Genomic DNA, 26147 nt, shown 5'->3' with positions numbered 1-26147 from the left:
TCACCAACTCCTGAAGTTCACTCAAACTCATGTCCATCGAGTCGGTGATGTCATCCAGCCATCATCCTTTGTCATCCCCTTCTCCTCCTGCCCCTCATCCCTCCCAGCATCAGGGTCTTTTCCAATGAGTCAACTCTTCGCATGAGGTGGCCAAAGTACTGGAGTTTCAGCTTTAGCATCAGTCCTTTCAAAGAACACCCAGGACTTGTCTCCTTTAGAATGGACTGGTTGGATCTCCTTGCAGTCCAAGGGACTCTCAAGAGTCTTCTCCAACACCACAGTTCAAAAGCATCAATTCTTTGGTGCTCAGCTTTCTTCACAGTCCAACTCTCACAGCCATACATGACCACTGGAAAAACCATAGCCCTGACTAGACGGACCTTTGTTGGCAAAGTAATGTCTTTGCTTTTGAATATGCTAGCTAGTTTGGTCATAACTTTCCTTCCAAGGAGTAAGCATCTTTTAATTTCTGTACTGAACTGAACTGAACTGGAGGACTCAGCACTGACTCATAAGACTTCTTCTCTGAGTCTTAGGTCTGGAGATCTGTCCTAGGACATAGTCATTTCTTCCTAAAATTATTACCCCAGTGATTCATTTTTCCAGTCCTCCAATTCTTGTGTAACAAATTTTCTTTATTAAATCCTTTCTGTTTAAATACTTTTTCTCATTAGGCGTTTTCTCCTCAATGACTCCCCTCTGAGAGCACATATTGTAAATGTCCCAACAACTTGGAAATTCTTCAACTTCACCTAACAACTGCCTGGCAGTGTAATGAAATGCTGTTTTTATTAAGGGAATACAAAAATGCTGAAATAACTGTGACACAGTAAAAATGACTTTGTTGCACCACTCTGAAATCTGAAGTCTCATTGTGAGTTTGGAATATTTTCATGGTTGGATACCTTAAAAAAAATAGCAATTCAAATAAACTTTTAAATGGAAATAGAAAATTACTGAATGTATTATTTAATAGTACATTCTGAAACTACACTTAAGTACTTGAGTTATTGTCAAGGATGAGAGGGGAAAAAAAAGAATTAATTAATTAATTAGAAGTTTTAATCAAGTTATACAAGGAAGAATAAATTTAAAAATTGAAGGTAAATGGAGACAATGGAAATCCCATAGGTGAGGGCCTTACCATTATCCTGTCACTGTCAATAATGGTGCTCAACCTGTGTGCGATGGTTAGCACAGTACACTGTGCAAATTTCTCACGGATCTTTTTTTGTATTAACTCATCAGTGCTGGAATCAAAGAATTGCATTTAGTTAAGTAAAGACAGGAAAAGCAGACTTAAGACTTGAAAATATCACATGATATTTTTATGCTTTTAATAATCAATAGTTAAGACATAATCCTGCTCTTGAAACACTAAGTATAAAAAGTCTTTGTTGTTGTTGTTTAGTTGCTAAATTGTATCTGACTCTTTTGCAACCTCATGGATTATAGCCCACCAGGCTCTTCTGTCCATGGGATTTCCCAGGCAAAAATACTGGAGTGGGTTGCCATTTCCTGCTTCATGAAATCTTCCCAACCCAGGGGAAAGTCTACTTGGAAACTTACTACTTTTCATAAAACAATGGAAAGTTTTCTTCCTGCCAAATTACTTGAAACTATCAGGAGCTGGATTTACAAATCTAGCTCTCTCAGGATGCCTGATAACAACATTATTACCACGTTTTGATTTCTTCCTCTGTTTTCTGGAATTATTGTTATCAGGAGATGTCTTTGGGGCAAACAGAGCACATAAAAAACATTTCTCAACATCACTAAATATTTCCCATTTACCATATTTAAAATTCAGATTCCAAGTTTCATGAATCTCAGCTCCATACCTTGGATCCACATGTGCTGTGGCTTCATCAATAATCAATATCTGATTTTTTCTGAGAATATTCCTGGCAAGGCACACCAGTTGTTTTTGCCCAACACTTAAGTTCGATCCAGATTCTACTAATTCAGTATCCATTTTATCAGGAAGCTCTTCTATGATTTCTTTAAGTTGAACCTGTGCATATAGAAAGAAGAATGACATTTTCTTAAACAAACAACTACTAAAGTAGACAAGCCTCTTAGACATTAGAGCTTTGATGTCCTCAGGACTTCTTATGTATCTTACATGTACAGCCAGATGATGGGGAGAACTCTTTCCAAAGAGTGTTCACTGAGGAAGATGGTGGAGTCAACTCAGGACAAAAAGGTCTCAGTGTCCCCCACACCGACTTAAGGATTAGTTAAGAAAGTCTCTCAAAAAACTAAGCTATTTCTCTCAGTATGATTTGAACAGAAAAATTAAAAGGACACTATGGATGAGTCAGATTTCCCAAAAATAGATTTTGTAAAGGAGTTACTACACTAAAGTAAATTAAAAACATATATATATTGATTGTAGGAAGTATGGTTCTCTAAATATATAATCTTATCAGCACTTTACCATTTTGCAAGGTCTAAATGTCTAAAAAAAAAATAAATTCAAACAACGGCAAATTGTACCTCATAGATCAGTAAAACTAGAGCTATTTTGGTGATGATTCTTTCTCATGTTTAATTCCATAATTGTGAACAAGTCAAGTGTGTTTTCTTCAATGTTATAATTTTGAAAAGTTTTTTATTAACTGTAATTTATTTACTATATTATTTTAGTTTCAGGTATACAGCAAAGTGAATCAGTTTATATATATATATATATTATATATTTATATATTATATTTATATATATATTTTATATATATATATCCTTCAGATTATTTTCCACTGTAATTTACTATCAGTCAGTTCAGTTTAGTCGCTCAGTCCTGTCTGACTCTTTGCCACCCCATGGATTGCAGTGCACCAGGCTTCCATCATCAGTGTCCATCACCAACTCTCCGAGCCTGGTCAAACTCATGTCCTTCAAGTTGGTGATGCCATCCAACCATCTCATCCTCTGTCATCTCCTTCTCCTCCTCCCTTAAATCTTTCCCAGCATCAGTGTCTTTTCAAATGAGTCAGTTCTTCACATGAGGTGGCCAAAGTATTGGAGTTTCAGCTTCAGCATCAGTCCTTCCAATGAACACCTAGGACTGATTTCCTTTAGGATGGACTGGTGGATCTCCTTGCAGTCCAAGGGACTCTCAAGAGTCTTCTCCAACACCACAGTACAAAAATGTCAATTCTTCGGGACTCAGTTTTCTTGTGGTCCAACACTCACATCCATACATGACTGCTGGAAAAACCATAGCTTTGACTAGGCAGATCTTTGTCAGCAAAGTAATGTCTCTGCTTTTTAATATGCTGTCTAGGTTGGTCATAGCTTTTCTTTCAAGGAGAAAGTGTCTTTTAATTTCATGGCTGTAGTCACCCTCTGCAGTGATTTTGGAGCCCAAAAAATAAAGTCTCTCACTGTTTCCATTGTTTCCACATCTATTTATCATGAAGTGATGGGACCAGATGCCATGATCTTTGTTTTTTGAATGTTGAGTTTTAAGCCAGCTTTTTCACTCTCCTTTTTCACTTTCATCAAGAGGTGCTTTAGTTCTTCGCTTTCTGCCATAAGGGTGGTGTCATCTGCATATCTGAGGTTATTGATATTTCTCCGCATCTCACATGATGTACTCTACATGTAAGTAAATTAGCAGGGTGACAATATACAGTCTTGACATACTCCTTTCCCAATTTGGAACCAGTCCATTGTTCTGTCTGGGTCTAACTGTTCCTTCTTGACCTGAATACAGATTTCTCAGGAGGCAGGTCGGGTGGCCTGGTATTCCCATGTCTTTAAGAATTTTCCACAGTTTGTTGTGATCCACAAAATCAAAGGCTCTGGCATAGTCAATAAAGCAAAGGTAGACATTTTTCTGAAACTCCCTTGCTTTTTCAATGATCCAACAGATGTTGGCAATTTGATCTGTGGTTCCTCTGCCTTTTTAAATCCAGCTTGATCGTCTGGAAGTTTACAGTTCACTTACTGTTGAAGCCTGGCTTGGAGAATTTTGAGCATTACTTTACTAGTGTGTAAGATGAGTGCAACTGTGAAGTAGTTTGGACATTCTTTGCCATTGCCTTTCTTTGAGATTTGAATGAAAACTGACCTTTTCCAGTCCTGTGGCCACTACTGAGTTTTACAAATTTGTTGGCAAATTGAGTGCAGCACTTCAACAGCATCATCTTTTAGGATTTGAAATAGCTCAACTGGAATTCCATCACCTCCACTACCTTTGTTCATAGAGATGCTTGCTAAGGCCCATCTTACTTCGCACCCCAGGATGTTTGGCTCTATGTGAGGGATCACACCATCATGGTTATCTGGGTCATTAAGATCTTCTTTGTATAGTTCTTCTGTATTCTTGCCACCTTTCCTTAATATCTTCTACTTCTGTTAGGTCCATACCATTTCTGTCCTTTATTGTGCCCATCTTTGATGAAATGTTCCCTTTGTATCTCTAATTTTCTTGAAGAGATCTCTAGTCTTCCCCATCCTATTGTTTTCCTTTATTTCTTTTCATTTTTCACTTAGGAAGGCTTCCTTATCTCTCCTTGTCATTCTTTGGAACTCTTCATTCAGATGAGTATATATTTCCTTTTGTCCTTTGTTTTTCACTTCTCTTCTTTTCTCAGCTATTTGTAAGGCCTCCTCAGGCAACAATTTTGCCTTTTTACATTTCTTTTTATTTGGGATGGTTTTGATCACTGCCTCCTGTACAATGTCATGAACCTCCATCCATAGTTCTTCAGGCACTCTGTCTATCAGATCTAATCCCTTACTGTAAGGTACTCTAGTTGCCTGTGCTATACAGTAAATCCTTGTTGCTTCTCTATTTTATGTATAGTAGTTTGCATCTGTGAATTTCATACTCCTGATTGATCCCTCTCTTTCCCCTTTGGTAACCGTAAGTTTACTTTCTATGTCCGTGAGTCTGTTTCTTTTTATATATACATTAATTTGCTTTATTTTTTTTTTTTTAGAATCCACATATAAGTGATATTAGATAATATTTGTCTTTCTCTGACTTCACTTAGGATGATATTCTAGGTCTATCCATGTTGCTTCAAAAAGCAATATTTCATTACTTTTTATATCTGTATAACACAATATACATACATATATACATATAAAAATATATATATTTATGTGTGTATGGTGCCACATCTTCTTAAACCAATTTTCTGTTGACACACACTTGAGTTCCTTCTATATTTTGGCTATTGCAAAGAGTGCAGCAATTAACGCTGGGGTGCATGTATCTTTTCAAATTAGTATTTCCTTTTTCCCCAGATATCTACCCAGGAGTATAATTGCTGGCTCATGTGGTAGCTCTATTTTTAGTTTTTTAAGGAACTTCCATACTGTTTTCCACATATCAATTTACATTCCCACCAACAGTGTGTTGGGGATTTCCCAAGTGGCTCAATGGTGAAAAATCCAGTTACCAATGCAGGAGATGAAAGAAATGTGGGTTTGATCCCTGGGTCAGGAAGATCCTCTGAAGAAGGAAATAACAACCCACTCCAGTATTCCTGCCTGAAAAATCCTGTGGACAAAGGAGTCTGGCTGGCTACAGTTCATAGGGTTGCAAAGAGTCAAACATGACTGAGCATACACACACACAGCAGTGTGTTGGAGTTCCTTTTTTCCCACATCTTCTCTAGCATTTATTATTTATAGACTTTTTGATGATAGCCATTATGACTGATATGAGTTGGTACCTCATTGTGGTTTTGATTTGCATTTCTCTAATAATTAATAATGCTGAGCATCTTTTCATGTGTCTATTAACCATCTGTATGTCTTCTTTGAAGAATTTCATAAATGTTTTTCAGTGAAAACTCAGGAAAAACAGACCACGACACAAGTTATTTCCCCCAGACTATGGGTATAGGTGGTATTTGTATTAATCTATCCTCATAAAATCAAAATTGTAAGATTAAAAAATCAACTTTTTAACTGCCAAAGATAATCTGAAACTATATTGAGTTGCAGGGGTCAGTTCAATGAATATTTGTTTTGGAGAAATATTATAGATTAAGAACAAAATTCAGACTGTGCTTGAAATTAAAGAACAGAGATGAAACGAGTCGCCAATCCAGGCTTGATGTACGATACTGGATGCTTGGAGCTGGTGCACTGGGACAACCGAAAGGGATGGTACGGGGAGGGAGGAGGGAGGAGAGTTCAGGATGGGGAACACGTGTATACCTGTGGCATATTCATGTTGATATATGGCAAAACCAATACAATATTGTAAAGTTCAAAAAAAAATTTTAAATAAATAAAATGATACAATTACACAAGTTGGTAAAAAGGAGATATTTAATAATAAATCTTGCTCATGCTCAAAATATATATATATATATATATATATATATATATATATATATATATAATTTAAAAAAGAACAGAGAGTAAATACACTTCAAATTAAAGGATTAAAGATTGATGAGTGATGGCCAATTAGCAGGTACACAGAATTACAAAGGCAAATTACAGAACACCAAGGTGAGTGGGCAATGTTTTCATGGTATCCTAAATGCTGGAGTACTTCCATGAATGTTATCCTGAATTGTGTTCCTTTTGAAAGTCTAATCCATAGAAATGGGAATTCTGAGTAAGGATTAAACATGGTATTAGTATTTAGTGATAGCATGAAAAGTATGCAAAATTTGAAGGATAAGATATGGATTATGAGATAAATGGCTCCATTGAAAATTATAAAATGGAAGTCAGCTTAATCACCCCCACCCCTGCCTACCTCGTTACAAGGAAGAAGCCTTACCGAATATTCTATGAAACATATTCCATAAATCTAAACTCAAGTGATGGGACTGATCAAGAGTGTAACACTGGCAAGACTTTCTCTTTTCCTTCTGAGTTGACTTTGGTAATCCTTGTAAATGCAAATTGGTCTTTCTTAAGACTGACATGATGACTGTGAGGAAATAACCTCAAACCTACTGGTGACTCAGGTGATATCTCATCACTAATCTGATTTTTACTTTCCTTCAAGTTGTCTACATATGCCTGACAAGGAATAAGCTGTTGTGAGGTGAAAATGTTTTCCAGAACACATGGTTTTCTGAGACTCTAACTTCATTTATGGATCAGGGATGGTTATGACAATGCTGCAAATAAGACCCTTTGTAGTGTAATCATATAATCAAGTTATAATTATTTGAAGGGAAAAAAAGACAAAAGAGACAGTAGACAATAACTAGGAGTTACAACTGGAGAATCTGAAAACATATCAGATAATAGTGTAATACAGCAAAGTGAAGTGAAAGTCGCTCAGTCATATCCAACTCTTTGAGACCCCATGGACAACAGTCCATGGAATTCTCCAGGCCAGAATACTGGAGTGGGTTAACTTTCCCTTCTCCAAGGGATCTTCCCAACTCAGGGATCGAACCCAGGTCTCCCACATTGCAGGTGGATTCTTTACCAGCTGAGCCACCAAGGAAGCCTAAGAATACTGGAGTGGGTAGCTTATCCCTTCTCCAGGGGATCTTCCAGACCCAGGAATCCAACTAGGGTCTCCTGCATTGCAGGCAGATTCTTTACCAACTGAGCTATCAGGGAAGCCCAATAGTGTAATATTACTATTAAATTTCTTGAGTGAGATATTAGCATAATGTTATTAGGAACATTAGGTGCCGGGAGCCGGCGAGAGGCACTCCACTCATGGCAAAGGTCATGACGAAGGAGGCTTGGCATACGCAAAGGTGGGATCGAGCCTCAGGAGTCCCCCTGGATATTCTCGAGCATCTACCCCCAAAAAACCAGAGTCTGATGTTGGGGGCCAGAGTGAGGTACTCCGCCCATGACAAAGGTCATGAGGAAGGAGGCTCGACATACGCAAAGGCGGGATCGAACCTCAGGAGTCCCCCTGGAACTCCTCGAGCGTCTACCCCCATAACCAGAGCCTGCCTACTTTACTACTTTGTGCTCTTACCTACACCTCTGACTTTACGGGGGGCTGTCCCCCACCACCTCTTTCGGAGAAGGAGTTAACCTAGAGCTCCAGTCAATAAAAACTCTTGGGTGTGACAAGAGTGTTTTAACCTACAAACTCCTCTGAAGGTTCTCTAGCCTGCCTGACAGGCTCGTCGGGCCACATGTGATTGCTCACAGCCTCCCAGCCAATCTTGAGAGGCACAAGATGCTTTAAACCCTCTAAAAACAGGTTCCTTAGAAAAGTTAGAAAACTATAAGTATAGTGGGCTAATTAGAAATTGTGTTGGTGAAGGGTTTTTCATTTGTTGAGCCAATGTTTGTTGCTAAGTCTCCATATCCCCTGCCCTTACACACATTAATGAATATATAGAAGAAATAAGTATTAACCTTTGATATTAATCACGTTAGACCTTAGGCTAAGTAAATTCTTTCCTTAACTAAAACCCACTACACCCTCACCCTGTAGGAATGTAACTTTATTTGGGTGGCGTCTGTTTTGAGAATAATCAGCCCTGGAGAAATAAGTGTCCTGATTGACTGACCGCTGTCACAAGGAGAGGGTCGTAAATTGTCAGCAGGCCCCCCTGGCCAGAAGATGATGTAACACCCCTAAGACCTCTGTATACATTTGTATGAAGCACCTGACTTTGATAAAAGTCAGGACTGCTGACCCCGCGTGAGTTTTGCATAACATCTCAGTGTATAAAAGTAGACCATGGAAAATAAAGAATTGGGATCAGTTTCTTGAAATACTGGTCTCCCCATGTCGCTCTCTCTCTCACTCTGGTTGAGTCTCCATCTGGAGCGCGGAACCCACCATGCTTACTAATTATGCCTGGGCTTCTAAGATCCGACCGGGGAGGCCTCAGTGTCTCCTCTCCTTCGGGAGAACGGAAGGACGCCTGCGGCCTACGTAAGTGGTGCAAACTTCTTGTCTTGAAGTTTTATTGGTCTCCCGCGTAAACCAAGCTACTCCGCCTCTTTGCTCCACTGAATTTTCCTACTGAGCTATCCTCATTCTATTACTCTTTATATCCTTAATTAACGTTTAATTAAGCAATTGTATCCTGATCTTCGCCTACGCCGTCTCTCCTTCGAATACCCTGGATCAGCCGGGGCTGGTCCCCGGCAGGTGGCGCCCGAGACAGGGATTTTCGAAGGTAAGCTCCCAAAGCAATCAGAGCCATCAGCCCTATTGCTCCCCGTTCTCGAAACAACTGGGTTACCAGCCCTCTTGTTCCCCCACGGAGCAGTTTGGGTCACCAGCCCTACTGCTCCTCCCTCGGAACAGTTTGGGCCATCAGCCTACTGTTCCTCCCCCCGGAACAATCTGGGCCATCAGCCCTATTGTTCTTCCAATGTTCGGGACGGCTAGGACCCCACTCGAGGGTGCCGCGGACCCCCCTGTAGGATAGACAGGGCGAGAGGAGTGGGAAGTGTTGAAAGTGTTAAAGAGTTAGAGTTAGAGAGAAAAAATGGTTTCTGAAGTTAAAAGGCCAAAGAAAAGCCTGATCTTTTTAAAAGCTAAAAGCTTTATCTTCTATTATGTTTAACTTTCTGACATGGATAACACTGAAACTAAGAATGGCAACTCTTTATACAAGTAATCTTGAAACTGTTAAAGAGGCTACTGTTAATTTAGATACTTGGGTGAAGGTGAAAAAAACAACTAAACACTTATCCTATAAATATGATTAAAAATGTTCTGGATCCTCGTCGTGAGGCTGTGGGGTGACCTATGGGAGAGGCTATAGCGGTGGATGGTAGTGGGTCTCCACCTTCTGCACAGATCATATTTTCTGCCATTGACAAGGAAGAGGAGGGACACTGTGCTCTACCTCCCGAGGAGTGAGAGGGCTTACAGGACGCTGCGGCCGGGCGCCCTGGCGAGCCCCCTCTCCCTCTACACAAACCTTTAAAAATTTATCCAACAATTTCTGATTTAAGGCGACTACTCCACCTCTGCTTGCACCTCCCAGGGCCTAAAAATTCCCCAGTTTACATCCAAAGTCTCCCAGAGCATTGCCTAAAGCTGAAAAAGATAAAAAAGATTTCTCTTAAACAAAGGAGCTTTTAAAGAATACACAATATACAGAGCCTGCTCCTTGCAGAAAAACCCCCTCAGGGGGGCTTCACCCAAGCAAAAAAAAAAGAGAGAGAGAGAAAAATAAAAAGAAAAAAGAAAAAAAGTGAAAAATAAAAAAGGAAAGAAAATAGAGAAAGATCTAAAGATAGAAAAAGAACTAAAGAGTGAAAAGGAGAGAGGAACGGAGGAGGAAGAAATCAGGGAATGCAGCAAGATAGAAAAAGGGAAAAAGGAAGTTAGAAAAAGAGATACAGAGAGAAAGAGAGGGAGGAGGAAAAGAAAAAGTTAGAGAGAAAGAGGGTAAAGGAAAAGAAACGAAAGAAAGAGAAGGTAGTAAGAAGGAAGAAGGGAGAATGAAAGAGGGAAACAAGAAGGAAATGATAGAAAGTAAAAGAGAAGAGAAGAGGAAGGAAAAAAGATAGAGTGAGGGAAAGAAAACTTGAGAAAGATTTAAAGAGAAGAAGGAAGAAAAAATCAGCAGAGGAGAGAGGAGAGGACTTACAGGACACTGTGGCCAGACGCCCTGGCGAGCTACCTCCCCCTCTGCGCAAACTTTAAAAAAAACTTATCCACCACTTTCTGATTTGGGGCGATAGCCGCCGCCTCCGTTTGCGCCTTCCAGGGCCCAAGAGTTCCCCACTTTGCCCCCAAAGCCTCTCAAAGTGTTGCCTAAGCCTGAAAAAGATAAAAAGTTTTTTAAACAGTGGAGCTTTTAAAACAGACTGCATGCACAATATGCAGAGCGTGCTCCTTGGAGAAAACCCCCTCAGGGGGGTCTCACCCAGGCTAAGAGAAAAGCCAAACGGTAAGGGGATTTAGCAACAATATTAACCCTTGACGAGGTTACTCCAATTCCAACGGGAGTGGCTGGCCCCCTACCTGAGGGCATTGTAGGACTTGTGCTAGGGCGTAGCTCGATTTCTTAAAAAAAAAAAAAAAAGAAAGAAAAAGAATAAATAAATAAAAAGAAAAAGAAAATTTCGGTGGTGCATGGTGTAGTAGATTCTGATTATATTGAGAAATTAAAGTTTTGTTCTCACCGCCTACTAAAACTGTGCAAATTAATAAAGGTCAAAGAGTAACACAGCTTTTGCTTTTTACCTTATTATCAGACAAGAAAAACCTTGACTTCTCAAGCTAAGAGCCACAGAGCATTTAGATTTAGTGATCTAGCTTTTTGGGTGCAGGGAATTACAGCTCCAAGGCCTTTAAAAGATCTTTTAATTCAAGAAAATAAAATGTCAGGGCTATTAGACACAAGAACAGACGTCTCTTAACATTGCTGGAAAAGACTGGCCTAGTTCCTGGCCCACGTATAATACTGAAAATGAGTTGGTGGGATTAGAGAAAGTGATATGCAGGGTGAGAATGCTGTAGAAAAAAAAAAAAAAAGGTGAGGGAGAGTTTAAAACCTTGAAGAGTAGTGAGTTCCCTGTTGCTGGAAGTATTCAAGCAAAGATTAGATGGTTGCTTGTCATCTAAAAAGCTATAGACCAGATTTAGGTTACAAAACAAAAACTGGAGAAGCTTATAAAGATGTTGTGCAACACCTCTTTACTTGCTTCTCATATTTAGGTGTGCCAAAAGTTTTAAAAACTGATAATGCCCCTTTGAAGCTGTGGAGAGATTGTTTACTAACTTTAAATGATTTCCAAAAATTATTAGGGGACATTAATTGGATACGCCCTCATTTAAAACTGACTACTGCAGATTTAAAGCCTTTATTTGATTGCTTAAAAATTGATCCTAATTCCAGTTCTAAGAGAAAGTTGACTAATGAGACAGAGTTAGCTCTTGTTGAAGTGTATGAGACTTTAAATGGTCAGTTAATTAGGATTAATATTACCAAAAGATGAGATTAAATTATTCTTGCCATAAAACATACACCTACAGGATACTTGTGACAAAAAGGCCCATTGGTTCCATCTACCAGTGACCCCAAGAAAAATAGTTTTATCTTATCCCAACTTGGTGGCACAATTAATTATAAAAGGAGGAAAAAAGAAGTGTGGAACTTTTTAGAAAAGAAGTAGCAAATATAGTAATTCCATTCAATAAGGATCAACTACAAGTCTTTTACAAAGTAGTGATGATTGGCAAGTTGCCCTGATAGATTTCAGGGGTCAAATTTTGTTTCATTTGCCCTCAAGCCCCCACAGTAGTTAAAAGTTCAAAAATGTTAGATTGGCAGTTTGAAGATACCTGTGGAACTTTCCAACCCTACGTAGTTCCTACGCTCCCCTTTACCCTATGGGGGAGGGACGTGCTATCTCAAATAGGAGATACTCAGAGAAGGGTTTTCTCAATTTCTTAGTGATCAACAGGCGGTACAATTAATAATACTATATATATTATTATAAATACATAATATAAATATATTTGCCTAATTGCAGTTCGCCTAATTAGGTATGTGTATAAATAAAATATAATAGAGGTATACCTAATTCTATTTATGGATCTATACTTAATTAATCTGTATATAATTAATATGTATAGTATATATGCATATTATACATATACTGTATAATCAAATATATATTGCAGTAGTATAATGTGTGTGGCTGATATTAATTGGTATGGATTGATGTGCTGTGATGATATATGTTCTATATACTGTATAATTATATATGTGTGACATGTATTATTGCAGTACATTGGTTTGTGTTGGCTGGTATTAGCTGTGTACGTGTTGTATTGCTGTAATATATATTAATTAACATTAATTATAAAGATTAATTCAAGTATATTATGTCAATAAGTTTATACTTGTTGAAATGCATAAATACATATATAAATACATTTTGCATTTAGATATATTTGTTTACCAAAATGAGATAAGGAGGTTATACATTTATTGTTTAAATTTATACAGAGACCCAAACTAAACATTAGACCTAAATTAACATATCCCTAAATTTATGTTGTTAAATTGTAAATTTTAAAAATTTAAAAAATTAAATTGACAACTGCTTGACAATTCTTTTACCATAAAACCCCCATAGGTGTAATTGGGGTAGCCAGACAAAAAATTGGTTTTATGGCAAAACAGCCCCCCATAAATACTGAGGATAAAAATACTGAGGATAAAAAGCGATCTGCCTTTAGTCTTCCATCAGAAAATCTTAAACAGCCTTATTTATGGTTTCAGTGGAAGGAATGAAAAATAGCCCCACCCTTTGTCAAAAGTTTGTTAGTGCTGCTTTAGAAGATGTTAGAAGTAAATATGAACAAGTCTATATGATCCATTATATGGATGACATCTTAATTGCCCACCCTGATAGGGCTCATTTACAAACTGTCCTCCAGGATTTGACCCAGGCATTAACAGACAGAGGCTAAAAAATTGCCCCAGAGAAAATTCAAGTCAATCTGCCCATAACCTACTTAGGACAGGTTATCAGTTCAGAAACTGTAACTCATGTCCCATTAAAATTGAGAAAAGATCACCTTGTTACTTTAAATGATTATCAAAAACTTTTAGAAGATATTAATTGGATCAGACCTTATTTAAAATTAACCACTGCTGAATTAAAGCCTCTTTTTAATATTTTACGTGGGGATCCTGACCCAACTTCTAAAAGACAATTAACTGCTGAAGCTCAGGAAGCTTTAGACAAAGTAGAAGCAGCCCTATCTGATAGCTATGTTAAAAAGAGTTAATTTACAGACAAACTGGCAATTCCTCTGCTTAGCTACTCCAACTGCGTGCCTACGGGAGTTTTATGGCAAAACGGCCCCCTAGAATGGGTCCATCTCCCCACCCAAGCTAAAAAAAAAAAAACAAAAAACAGTGGCTTCTTATCCAGGACTGATACCTATGTTGAAATTAAAAGGGAGAAAACGGAGCATTGAATTATTTGGTAAAGAGCCATCAGAAATTGTAATTCCATATAATAAGGAACAACTTGATGCTCTTCTAATGTTTGATGAGGACTGGCAGATTGCCGTAGGAAATTATTTTGGTCAAAATTTTTGCATCATTTACCCTCACATGTTTTGCTGAATTTTATATCCTGACATCCAGTTATTTTCCCTGTCAGATGTAAACAATCTCCTATTCCAAATGCTCAGATAGTTTTTACTGACGGGTCAGCAAACGGTAAAGCCTCCATAGTTACTAAAAATCACCAAAAGGTTTTAGAAACACGGGAAACTTCAGCTCAAAGAGCTGAAATAACAGCAGTCATAGAGGCTTTTGCTATGTTTGCAGATGAAGAATTTAACCTTTATTCTGATTCTCAGTATATTGTCAGGTTGTTTCCACACATTGAAACTGTGGTTTTTGTCTAAAAATAAAACTACCATATTTCATTTGTTAACTAAATTACAGCAACAAATTTGGAAAAGAAATAAAATATTTTTCACTGGACACATTCGGGCTCATTCCGGATTGCCCGGCCCTTTAAATGCCTTTAATGATTTGGCTGACTTAACCAGAAATACAGTGGCTACTGTGATTGAGGAGGCCAGAGCCTCTCACTCACTTCATCATCAATATGCTACTGCCTTAAGATATCAATTCCAAATTCCCAGAGAAACTGCTAGGGAGATTGTGCGTTCTTGCTTATATTGCCCCACTGTTTATAATAGTCTACCTATGGGAGTTAACCCTCGTGGTCTCAAACCTAACATACTCTGGTAAATGGATGTAACTCATATCTCTTCATTTGGAAAACTTTTCTTTGTTCATGTAACTATAGATACCTTTTCTCATGTCATTATTGCAACGTCTTATACCAGAGAGGCAGTTAAAGATGTTATACAACATCTCTTTACTTGTTTTTCATATTTGGGCCTACCAAAAGCTCTGAAAACTGACAATGCTCCTGCTTACATTTCTAAGTCTTTTCAGGAATTTTGTTTACAGTTTCAAATTAAACACAATACAGGCATCCCTTATAATCCCCGGGGACAAGCCATTGTGGAAAGAGCACATCAAACATTAAAGCTTCAAATTCAAAAATTAAAAGAAGGGGAGTTTAAGTATAGTTCTCCCCATCAAATCTTGCAACATGCTCTTTTCGTAATAAATATTCTAAATGCTGATCTGGCTGGAACTACTGCAAGGCTTCGTCATTGATGCCTGGAGCAATTAAATGCAAAACCATTAGTTAAATGGAAGGACCTCCTCTCAGGACAATGAAAGGGTCCTGACCCATTATTAACTAGCGGTCGAGGGTGCTTGTATTTTTCCACAGGATGCAAATTCTCCAATTTAGATCCGGGACAGGTTGATTCTCCATGTTGCAGACCCCCAGACATCCAGTTCCCCCATTGCTTCGATCACAAAAGAGGAGCCCGCCGGCAGGGGAGACAAGATAAACATCGAGATCCCGGCGAGACAGACAGGGCAGCTGCAGCGTGAACTCCAACCAGAAAATAATTCTACTTATTCTGTTTTAGCTTATCCACCCTTGCCTTATGTTTTCCTTTTTACTAATGACTCCAACAAACTTAATGTAGGCATGAATTATTCAGGTGGACCTAACGTAGTGACTTGTGAACAATGTATGCTTTCATCTTGTTTAAACCCTCAATGTAATGTTTGCTCCTTTGTGGTGTTACAATGCCCATCCTATCTTATGGTGCCTATATGATAGCTATGGTCTTACTGTGTTACAACAACTGCAGGATTTAATGCGATCGCGACGGTTTGTGGTCTTACTTATTTTAGGAATATCAGCTTTAATAGCAGCAATTACTTCTGTTACTGCGGCAGCAATATCATTGACTCAACAAGTGCATACTGCCCAATATGTTGATACCATGTCTCAAATTGTTTCTTTAACTCTAGCAACACAGGAAGCTATAGATAGGAAATTAGAGATGAGAGTAGACGCATATTGGGACTGAGTTACAGGCTTTAAAGGTGAAGATGGCGTTGACATGCCACACTGATTACAGGTGGATATGCATGACATCTTTGAAGGTAAACGAGACAGATTATGAATGGGAAAAGATTAAAAATCATATCTCAGGTGTTTGGAACAGTTCTGATATTGGCCTGGACTTAGGGAAACTTCATAATCAAATACAGACCTTGGAACACTCTCAACTGGATTTTACCGCCACTGGAGCAGCTAATGACTTTTTTCACACCTTCTCTAACTTTTTTCTGGAAAAAATATTCTGTCTAATATCCCTAGTCTCTAATCCTACTTCTCATAATCATTCTTCCTTGTATTGTCAGGATTCTCCGGCAGAGCATTCGGAGGCTTGCGACTGAGCTGCATCTGGCTGTTTTAAGAAATAAAAAAGGGGGAGATGTTGGGGGCCAGAGTGAGGTACTCCGCCCATGACAAAGGTCATGAGGAAGGAGGCTCGACATACGCAAAGGCGGGATCGAACCTCAGGAGTCCCCCTGGAACTCCTCGAGCGTCTACCCCCATAACCAGAGCCTGCCTACTTTACTACTTTGTGCTCTTACCTACACCTCTGACTTTACGGGGGGCTGTCCCCCACCACCTCTTTCGGAGAAGGAGTTAACCTAGAGCTCCAGTCAATAAAAACTCTTGGGTGTGACAAGAGTGTTTTAACCTACAAACTCCTCTGAAGGTTCTCTAGCCTGCCTGACAGGCTCGTCGGGCCACATGTGATTGCTCACAGCCTCCCAACCAATCTTGAGAGGCACAAGATGCTTTAAACCCTCTAAAAACAGGTTCCTTAGAAAAGTTAGAAAACTATAAGTATAGTGGGCTAATTAGAAATTGTGTTGGTGAAGGGTTTTTCATTTGTTGAGCCAATGTTTGTTGCTAAGTCTCCATATCCCCTGCCCTTACACACATTAATGAATATATAGAAGAAATAAGTATTAACCTTTGATATTAATCACGTTAGACCTTAGGCTAAGTAAATTCTTTCCTTAACTAAAACCCACTACACCCTCACCCTGTAGGAATGTAACTTTATTTGGGTGGCGTCTGTTTTGAGAATAATCAGCCCTGGAGAAATAAGTGTCCTGATTGACTGACCGCTGTCACAAGGAGAGGGTCGTAAATTGTCAGCAGGCCCCCCTGGCCAGAAGATGATGTAACACCCCTAAGACCTCTGTATACATTTGTATGAAGCACCTGACTTTGATAAAAGTCAGGGCTGCTGACCCCGCGTGACTTTTGCATAACATCTCAGTGTATAAAAGTAGACCATGGAAAATAAAGAATTGGGATCAGTTTCTCGAAATACTGGTCTCCCCATGTCGCTCTCTCTCTCACTCTGGTTGAGTCTCCATCTGGAGCGCGGAACCCACCATGCTTACTAATTATGCCTGGGCTTCTAAGATCCGACCGGGGAGGCCTCAGTGTCTCCTCTCCTTCGGGAGAACGGAAGGACGCCTGCAGCCTACGTAAGTGGTGCAAACTTCTTGTCTTGAAGTTTTATTGGTCTCCGGCGTAAACCAAGCTACTCAGCCTCTTTTCTCCACTGAATTTTCCTACTGAGCTATCCTCATCCTATTACTCTTTATATCTTTAATTAATATCTAATTGAAGCTATTGTATCCTGATCCTCGCCTATGCCGTCTCTCCTTCGAATACCCTGGATCAGCCGGGGCTGGTCCCTGGCAGTCTGCCTACTTTATTGCTTTTTGCTCTCACCTCTGACTTTACTGGGGGCTGTCCCCCACCACCATCTTGCTCTCTCTGAAAAAGAGTTAACTTACAGCTGCAATTAATAAAGTTCCTGGGCATTAGGAGTGTTTAAATCTAAACCCCTCAGATAGCTCTCTAACTCGCCTGACAAGTTTACCTGGACTCCTACAGCTATGCATATGATTGTTTACAGTCTCCCAACCGCAAGAGGCATGGGAATCTTAAGATATTCAAATAGCTTAGAGCCTCTCAGAGAGTTAGAAACTGTCAGAATAAAACTAGTATAAGATTTCATTGATGAGCCAATGCTTGCTGCCAAGCTTCCACATTCCCTGTATTGTATCCTTGAATGTATATTAATTAATATAGTTGGTATGTAGAAAAAATAAGTAGTGGCCTTGGTGTTAGCAACTTTAGACCCTTAAGGTAATAAATTCTTTCCTTTGTTGTAAACCCATTACACCTCTGCCCTATAGGAATGCAATTTTATCTAACACCTTTGGAGGATGGCGCCAAACCTTAAAATAATTACTCTTAGAGAAAATAAGTCTTACGGTTGACAAACCTTTGTCAAGAGTCATAAAATGTTAATAGGCCTTCTGGCCACAAGATGATGTAAATCACCGAAACTATTTGTATATGATAAATTTCAGGAAAAAAAAAACCCTAGTTTTTGATAAGGATCAAAGACTGCTGACTTTGCATCCCCTATTATCCTCTATGTGTAACTTAGGGTATAAAAACCCCTGTTGAAAATAAAGCTATGGGCCTTGCTCACCAAAGCTTGGTCTCCCCATGTCATTCTTTCTTCTCACATTCTGGCTGAGTCTCCATCTGGAGTGCAGAGGTCCTCTGCGACCATTTATTTGCCTGGGCTTCTAAGACCCACTCGAGAAGGTGTCTAAGGTGGGACACCTTCCGCTATTCAAGAGGGCGCCTGCGGCCTCCGTGGTCAGAGCTAACCTGGTGTCACAGGTTATATTGATTTTCCACGTAAACCAAGCTACTCAGCCTCTTTTCTCCACTGAATTTTCCTACTGAGCTATCCTCATTCTATTACTCTTTATATCTCTAATTAATATTTAAATAAATCACCGACGCCGTCTCTCCTTCGAATACCCTGGATCAGCTGGGGCTGGACCTCAGCAATTAGGAGAATGTTCTTGTTTTTTAAAAGTGCATGTTTATGTATTTAGGATGAGTTGCAACTTTAAAAAAAGTTTCTGCAACTTACTTTCAAACAGTTCAGCAAAGTATAGATGATAGAAGAGAGAAAGCAAATACAGAAAAAATATGAACAACTGGTGAATTTTGGTGAAGTTATATATGTGTTCATCATACCATTCCTTTCATGCTCCTGTGATTTGAAATTTTTAAAACAGAAAATTGGGACCTTGAACTTAGACGGCCTAGGCATAAGTCCGGCCTGGTCTGCCAACTGGGCAATTTCCTGAGCTTAATCTATCTTAGCTTCCTAAACTCTAAATAAGACTATAATATTGTAACAAAGTATCTTCCTCCTAACATTGTTAGAGTATAATGTGAGTCAGTACCTGTAGAATCTACAACAGAGGTTGATATGAAGGGATCAACAGATATTGCCCATTGTTAATAGTGCTGTCAGCTATCCTCTCCTCATGTTCTACTTTATTCTTCTCCCTGCATGTTTCAGTACTGAGACTTTATTACACACATTGGTGGTTTTCTTTTTACCTTCTCTATAGGAAAATAAACTCCAAAAGGTAGAGACTTTGTCTCTTCTGGTAACTGTGATAGCCTCAGAATCTGCAACACTGCTGCTGCTGCTGCTAAGTGACTTCAGTCGTTTCTGACTCTGTAAGACCCCAGAGATGGCAGCCCACCAGGCTCCCCCGTCCCTGGGATTCTCCAGGCAAGAACACTGGAGTGGGTTGCCATTTCCTTCTCCAATGCATGAAAGTGAAAAGTGAAAGTGAAGTCACTGAGTCTTGTCCAACTCTTAGCGACCCCATGGACCCCACCAGGCTCCTCCGTCCATGGGATTTTCCAGGCAAGAGTGCTGGAGTGGGGTGCCATTGCAACACTGCCTATCCAAAAAACTCTCAATACACATTTATTGGAAGTATGAATGAAGTGACAAGTGCATCTTATCTTGTGACATAACCTGTTTCTATAAGATAGGAAATAAATCCATACATAATTTTATATAATTCTATTTTCTCATTAAATATCATTATAAAAGAAATATATTCCTTATAACAACAGTTAACTGGCCCCAAGATATCATAATATCTAACTTTAAACTATGGAAACTTTTTTTTTTAAGTTGGTAATTTAAGAAAAACAGAGAAAATAACACTATTTGAAATTACATATCTTGTATAGAATAGTTCAGATCATTTTTGAGCTTGGGAAAATAATAAACTACAGCAAAACTGAAAATAATAAGCTGAACTTATAGGACACCTCAGTTCTATCATCATAAACACTTTCAAATAACCTAGTAAATAAACCATCTTTCTCAACCAGGTGCCAATGTCCCTCACAGAAGGTTAACACAGATGTAAGATGGTTTCCACATTTTGTGAACCCTTACTTTTCAAAATGAAAGGCTGGTGTGGGCTGGAAAGAGACAGTGAAATGCAATCAGCAAATGGGGAAGAGCTATTACCAAAGCAGAGCCAGCAGTAAATGAAGTAAAGGGGAGCTTGTTAAGCTAAATACAAGGCCCTGGGAAATGGGCCTATGACCTGTTGCCATAGCAAGGACTGAACCGTGTGTACAGGTTGCTGATGCACAGATTTCTGTATCTTGGCTTCCTGTGTGATGAGACATACTTGTATTTTAACAGAGATACTATCAACGGTTCACATATCTGGATGTTTTCTGCACAGTTTTGACATGAAATACTATATTCTCAATTGTAAACTCCTGGATCAAAACTGTTTTGTTTTTTCAGAGGAAGCAACACACTGCTGATTCATTTCCAGAGTTTTATCTACTGTGCTCTTTTAATCTTTGAGTGATAAAGTGCTTCATTTTTAAGCACTACTCTATATATTTGTAGACCTGCTGTTGTTTTTTTTTAGGTTCTCTAACTTATAATTAACATTCTTCAGTGTATAGTAAGTTGGCTATTTTTCAGAAATTGAAAAACATATTTTTAACATATTTTGAAAAATAACCAAGATGAGAGGGACAGCATCCATAGGGCTATCTTCCTTACGGACGTTCATCTCTAACAGGAGAGAATGAGGAGGCAGAAATAGAGGACTTTAAAAAAATTTAAAAAGCATCTTTTCCTTTTAGTTAAAGTTCTTAAAGAGTAAAATGGGTGCCCTCTTACTCTCAGGTCAACTGTATTAGTTTTGATTGACATTTTCACTTTGGCTTTATTTATAAAGCAATGACTGGGGTTTTTAATCCACCTAAAAACTGACCTCATTGCTTAGACTGAGAAATCATCCCATCATTGTGTTCCTCTAGGAATGATTTCTTTATGAGATTTACATGTTTTCCAGTGAAGATCGGTAAACAATATATACAAAGGACATAAAGAAATAATTCCCAGAGGAACACAATGATGGGGTGATTTCTCACTTTAAGATATATCACTAAAATAATAGGGTTAATTTCAGAAGCAATAACAGAAACCACACACTTTACTTTGTGCATAAACTCATATTTATTTCTGTTTATGGAAAGTTCCAAATGTAGTCTAAATAAATGTAGATCTTAGTATCATGTACCACTCATCATTTTAGAATTGAGAGACTACTAAATTTTAATTTTAGCTCCTTCAGGTGAATTAACAAGTTAGGGCCAAGTTCTAAGAGAGTTTTTAACAGGATTTGTCTCCAACTAGCATTTCTTTTCTGTCCATGGAATAGAAACAATTCCATTCACCATTGCAATGAAAAGAATAAAATACTTAGGAATATATCTACCTAAAGAAACTAAAGACCTATATATAGAAAACTATAAAACACTGGTGAAAGAAATCAAAGAGGACACTAATAGATGGAGAAATATACCATGTTCATGGATTGGAAGAATCAATATAGTGAAAATGAGTATACTACCCAAAGCAACTTATAGATTCAATGCAATCCCTATCAAGCTACCAACAGTATTCTTCACAGAGCTAGAACAAATAATTTCACAATTTGTATGGAAATACAAAAAACCTCGAATAGCCAAAGCGATCTTGAGAAAGAAAAATGGAACTGGAGGAATCAACCTACCTGACTTCAGGCTCTACTACAAAGCCACAGTTATCAAGACAGTATGGTACTGGCACAAAGACAGAAACATAGATCAATGGAACAAAATAGAAAGCCCAGAGATAAATCCACGCACATATGGACACCTTATCTTTGACAAAGGAGGCAAGAATATACAATGGATTAAAGACAATCTCTTTAACAAGTGGTGCTGGGAAATCTGGTCAACCACTTGTAAAAGAATGAAACTAGAACACTTTCTAACACCATATACAAAAATAAACTCAAAATGGATTAAAGATCTCAATGTAAGACCAGAAACTATAAAACTCCTAGAGGAGAACATAGGCAAAACACTCTCTGACATACATCACAGCAGGATCCTCTATGACCCACTTCCCAGAATATAGGAAATAAAAGCAAAAATAAACAAATGGGACCTAATTAAACTTAAAAGCTTCTGCACAACAAAGGAAACTATTAGCAAGGTGAAAAGACAGCCTTTAGAATGGGAGAAAATAATAGCAAATGAAGCAACTGACAAACAACTAATCTCAAAAATATACAAGCAACTCCTACAGCTCAACTCCAGAAAAATAAATGACCCAATCAAAAAATGGGCCAAAGATCTAAATAGACATTTCTCCAAAGAAGACATACAGATGGCTAACAAACACATGAAAAGATGCTCAACATCACTCATTATCAGAGAAATGCAAATCAAAACCACTATGAGGTACCATTTCACACCAGTCAGAATGGCTGCAATCCAAAAGTCTACAAGTAATAAGTGCTGGAGAGGGTGTGGAGAAAAGGGAACTCTCTTACACTGTTGGTGGGAATGCAAACTAGTACAGCCACTATGGAGAACAGTGTGGAGATTCCTTAAAAAACTGGAAATAGAACTGCCTTATGATCCAGCAATCCCACTGCTGGGCATACACACTGAGGAAAGCAGAAGGGAAAGAGACACGTGTACCCCAGTGTTCATCGCAGCACTGTTTATAATAGCCAGGACATGGAAGCAACCTAGATGTCCATCAGCAGATGAATGGATAAGAAAGCTTTGGTACATATACACAATGGAGTATTACTCAGCCATTAAAAAGAATACATTTGAATCAGTTCTAATGAGGTGGATGAAACTGGAGCCTATTATACAGAGTGAAGTAAGCCAGAAGGAAAAACACCAATACAGTATACTAACGCATATATATGGAATTTAGAAAGATGGTAACGATAACCCTGTATATGAGACAGCAAAAGAGACACTGACGTATAGAACAGTCTTATGGACTTTGTGGGAGAGGGAGAGGGTGGGAAGATTTGGGAGAATGGCATTGAAACATGTAAAATATCATGTATGAAACGAGATGCCAGTCCAGGTTCAATGCACGATACTGGATGCTTGGGGCTAGTGCACTGGGACGACCCAGAGGGATGGTATGGGGAGGGAGGAGGGAGGAGGGTTCAGGATGTGGAACACATGTATACCTGTGGTGGATTCATTTTGATATTTGGCAAAACTAATACAATTATGTAAAGTTTAAAAATAAGATAAAATTAATTAAAAAAAATTTTTTAAGTAATTTTTCTGATAATCTCTGAAGAGAGATCTCAAGCTCAGAAATAAACAGGGATATACCAGTGTCCCAATTTCACCAGTAAATGCATCCTATGACCACGAGAACAGTCTATCATCCTACCTTTATTTACACTTAGAGGTTTATTGTTCTCCCCACCTCTTTTCTTCTAGAATTTCACTGTAGAAAGACTTAAAAACTTAAATGAATCAGAGGCCCACTGTTTTCCAATTAGGATAAGGTGAAGTAACAGCCTGATTTAGGAAAATAAAATTACCACAATCGCTGGAAAGCAGGGTGGGTGTGTAAAGACCCAGTGCTGACAACCTTCAGAAACCAGAATTACTGGCAGGAAATTCTCAGACCTCCAAATCTGTTGACTCATAGTCAAAGGCCCTCTATGAACTACACATCTGAGTGCTATCCCTGGAAGAGTGACACCAAAAGATAAAAACACTGATGCAAAACAACAATGTGAGCAATTGCTTTCTGGTATTTTTGACAAAAAAAAAAAGATATAATTCTCTAAAATAAGAGAAAGCAAATATTCAGTGCCTATTTGTGCAACACATACTTTTTCAAGGTAAAAGACCTGGCTAGGTATTTTCTATAAGAGCCTAGAAGTCTGCCTATTATTTAGAAGTATAGGTAGAGTTTCTGCCATCAGTACCTTAGAATAAATTTGCAAAATTAGGGAAAATCCACAAAAATAATTAACATTTAAAAAAAAAAAAAGAGCACCTTAACAGTCAAAACCCTTTTCATGCAAGACCGAGGAGATCCAAAGTAGTGGGCCAAAGAGAAATATGACATAAATAATAGAAAATCCTCTAGAAATGAACTTAGTACAAAGCCTCAGCAAAAGCTCCAGAGTTCTGTGACCAGCATATGCTCTGCAGCATTGAATGATGCAGCTGCTAACAAATAATTATCACTTTTCAAATGTATAATATACCTTTGATAAACTCTTTCTTATGAAATTTCATACCATGTTACTCGCATGATCTCATTTATCTTTCTGTTAACAATGAAAAACAACTGATATTGCCATATAGTAGATATTTCCTAAGATCAAAGGAATAAAAATAAATGTTGCAAATTAAGGTAATTAATTCACTAGGTCACTAGGAGAATTTGAACACATAATTTTACCACCTGGTTTAGTGTTCTACTAAGGGCAAAAAAGAGGAAAGTGAAAAAGTTGGCTTAAAGCTCAACATTCAGAAAACTAAGATCATGGCATCTGGCCCCAACACTTCATGGGAAATAGATGGGAAAACAGTGGAAACAGTGTCAGACTTTGTTTTTTGGGGCTCCAAAATCACTGCAGATGGTGACTGCAGCCATGAAATTAAAAGACGCTTACTCCTTGGAAGGAAAGTTATGACCAACCTAGATAGCATATTCAAAAGCAGAGATATTACTTTGCCAACAAAAATCCATCTAGTCAAGGCTATGGTTTTTCCAATGGTCATGTATGGATGTGAGAGTTGGACTGTGAAGAAAGCTGAGTGCCGAAGAATTGATGCTTTTGAACTGTGGTGTTGGGGAAGACTCCTGAGAGTCCCTTGGACTGCAAGGAGATCCAACCAGTCCATCCTAAAGGAGATCAGTCCTGAGTGTTCATTGGAAGGACTGATGTTGAAGCTGAAACTCCAATACTTTGGCCACCTCATGCGAAGAGTTGACTCATTTGAAAAGACCCTGATGCTGGGAGGGATTGGGGGCAGGAGGAGAAGGGGACGACAGAGGATGAGATGGCTGGATGGCATCACTGATTCAATGGACATGAGTTTGAGTGAACTCCAGGAGTTGGTGATGGACAGGGAGGCCTGGCCTCCTGTGATTCATGGGGTTGCAAAGAGTCAGACACGACTGAGCAACTGAACTGAACTGAACAGAAGGGCAAGAAATGTAATGTATCTAATTGCTTTGGGTTCTAGGGAAAAAGGTAAAATGGAAATGATGAATTATACTGTTGGTTTTCGTATTTACTTGTTGCATCATAAACATATTTTAAGTACATCCATGTCATCAATGTTCTTCTAGGAGGTAAATGAAGTCAATTAAACTGTTAAGCTCACTTAATTACCTACAATGCTTTTAAATGTACACACATGAGATATTGATGCTAACAAGTTTATCATATTTAATAAATTACCTCTTCTAAGACATTCCATAGTTCCTCATCTGTATGCTTATTAAAGGGATCCAGATTTTTCCTCATTGTTCCAGTGAACACAATAGGGTCCTAAATACAACAAAATATAGAATGTTATTACTGCAATCTCTTTTCATTTCATTCCAATTTTTAGAGAACATATTTAAAATGCAAAAAAAAAAAAAGCAAAATTTACTACAATCATTAATAGTAAGGTTGCAAATCAGTTCAATTCAGTTCAATCACTCAGTCATGTCCAACTCTTTGTGACCTCATGGACTGCTGCAAAACACCAGGCTTCCCTGTCCTTCACCAACTACCAGAGCTTACTCAAACTCATGTCCATCGAGTCAGTGATGCAATCCAACCATCTCATCCTCTGTCATGCCCTTCTCTTCCTGCCTTCAATCTTTCCCAGCATCAGGGTCTTTTCAAATAAGTCAACTCTTCACATCAGGTGGCCACAGTATTGGAGTTCCAGCTTCTTTCCAATGAATATCCAGGACTGATTTCCTTTAGGATGGACTGGTTTGATGTCCTTGCAGTCCAAGGGACTCTCAAGAGTCATCTACAACACCACAGTTTAAAAGCATCAA

At 38.5% G+C, this 26147-nt stretch overlaps 1 protein-coding gene across 1 annotated transcript in view; it reads right to left on the bottom strand.

Annotated features, from left to right (window-relative positions):
* LOC109567078 (ATP-binding cassette sub-family C member 4-like) overlaps positions 1-26147 on the bottom strand; it is a 383334-nt gene that overhangs the window by 45122 nt on the left and 312065 nt on the right. Inside the window, exons 27-29 of the mRNA XM_070800391.1 lie at positions 25552-25641; positions 1842-2014; positions 1145-1250 (exon numbers count right to left, since the gene is read on the bottom strand). Coding sequence (XP_070656492.1) covers positions 1145-1250; positions 1842-2014; positions 25552-25641 — 369 coding nt within the window. The remainder of the gene's footprint in view (positions 1-1144; positions 1251-1841; positions 2015-25551; positions 25642-26147) is intronic.

This window comes from Bos indicus, chromosome 12 (assembly GCF_029378745.1).
Source record: "Bos indicus isolate NIAB-ARS_2022 breed Sahiwal x Tharparkar chromosome 12, NIAB-ARS_B.indTharparkar_mat_pri_1.0, whole genome shotgun sequence".
In the NCBI taxonomy this organism is placed as follows: Eukaryota; Metazoa; Chordata; class Mammalia; order Artiodactyla; family Bovidae; genus Bos; species Bos indicus.
Note: the sequence above shows the minus strand (reverse complement) of the source record. Positions and strands in the feature narration are given on the sequence as shown.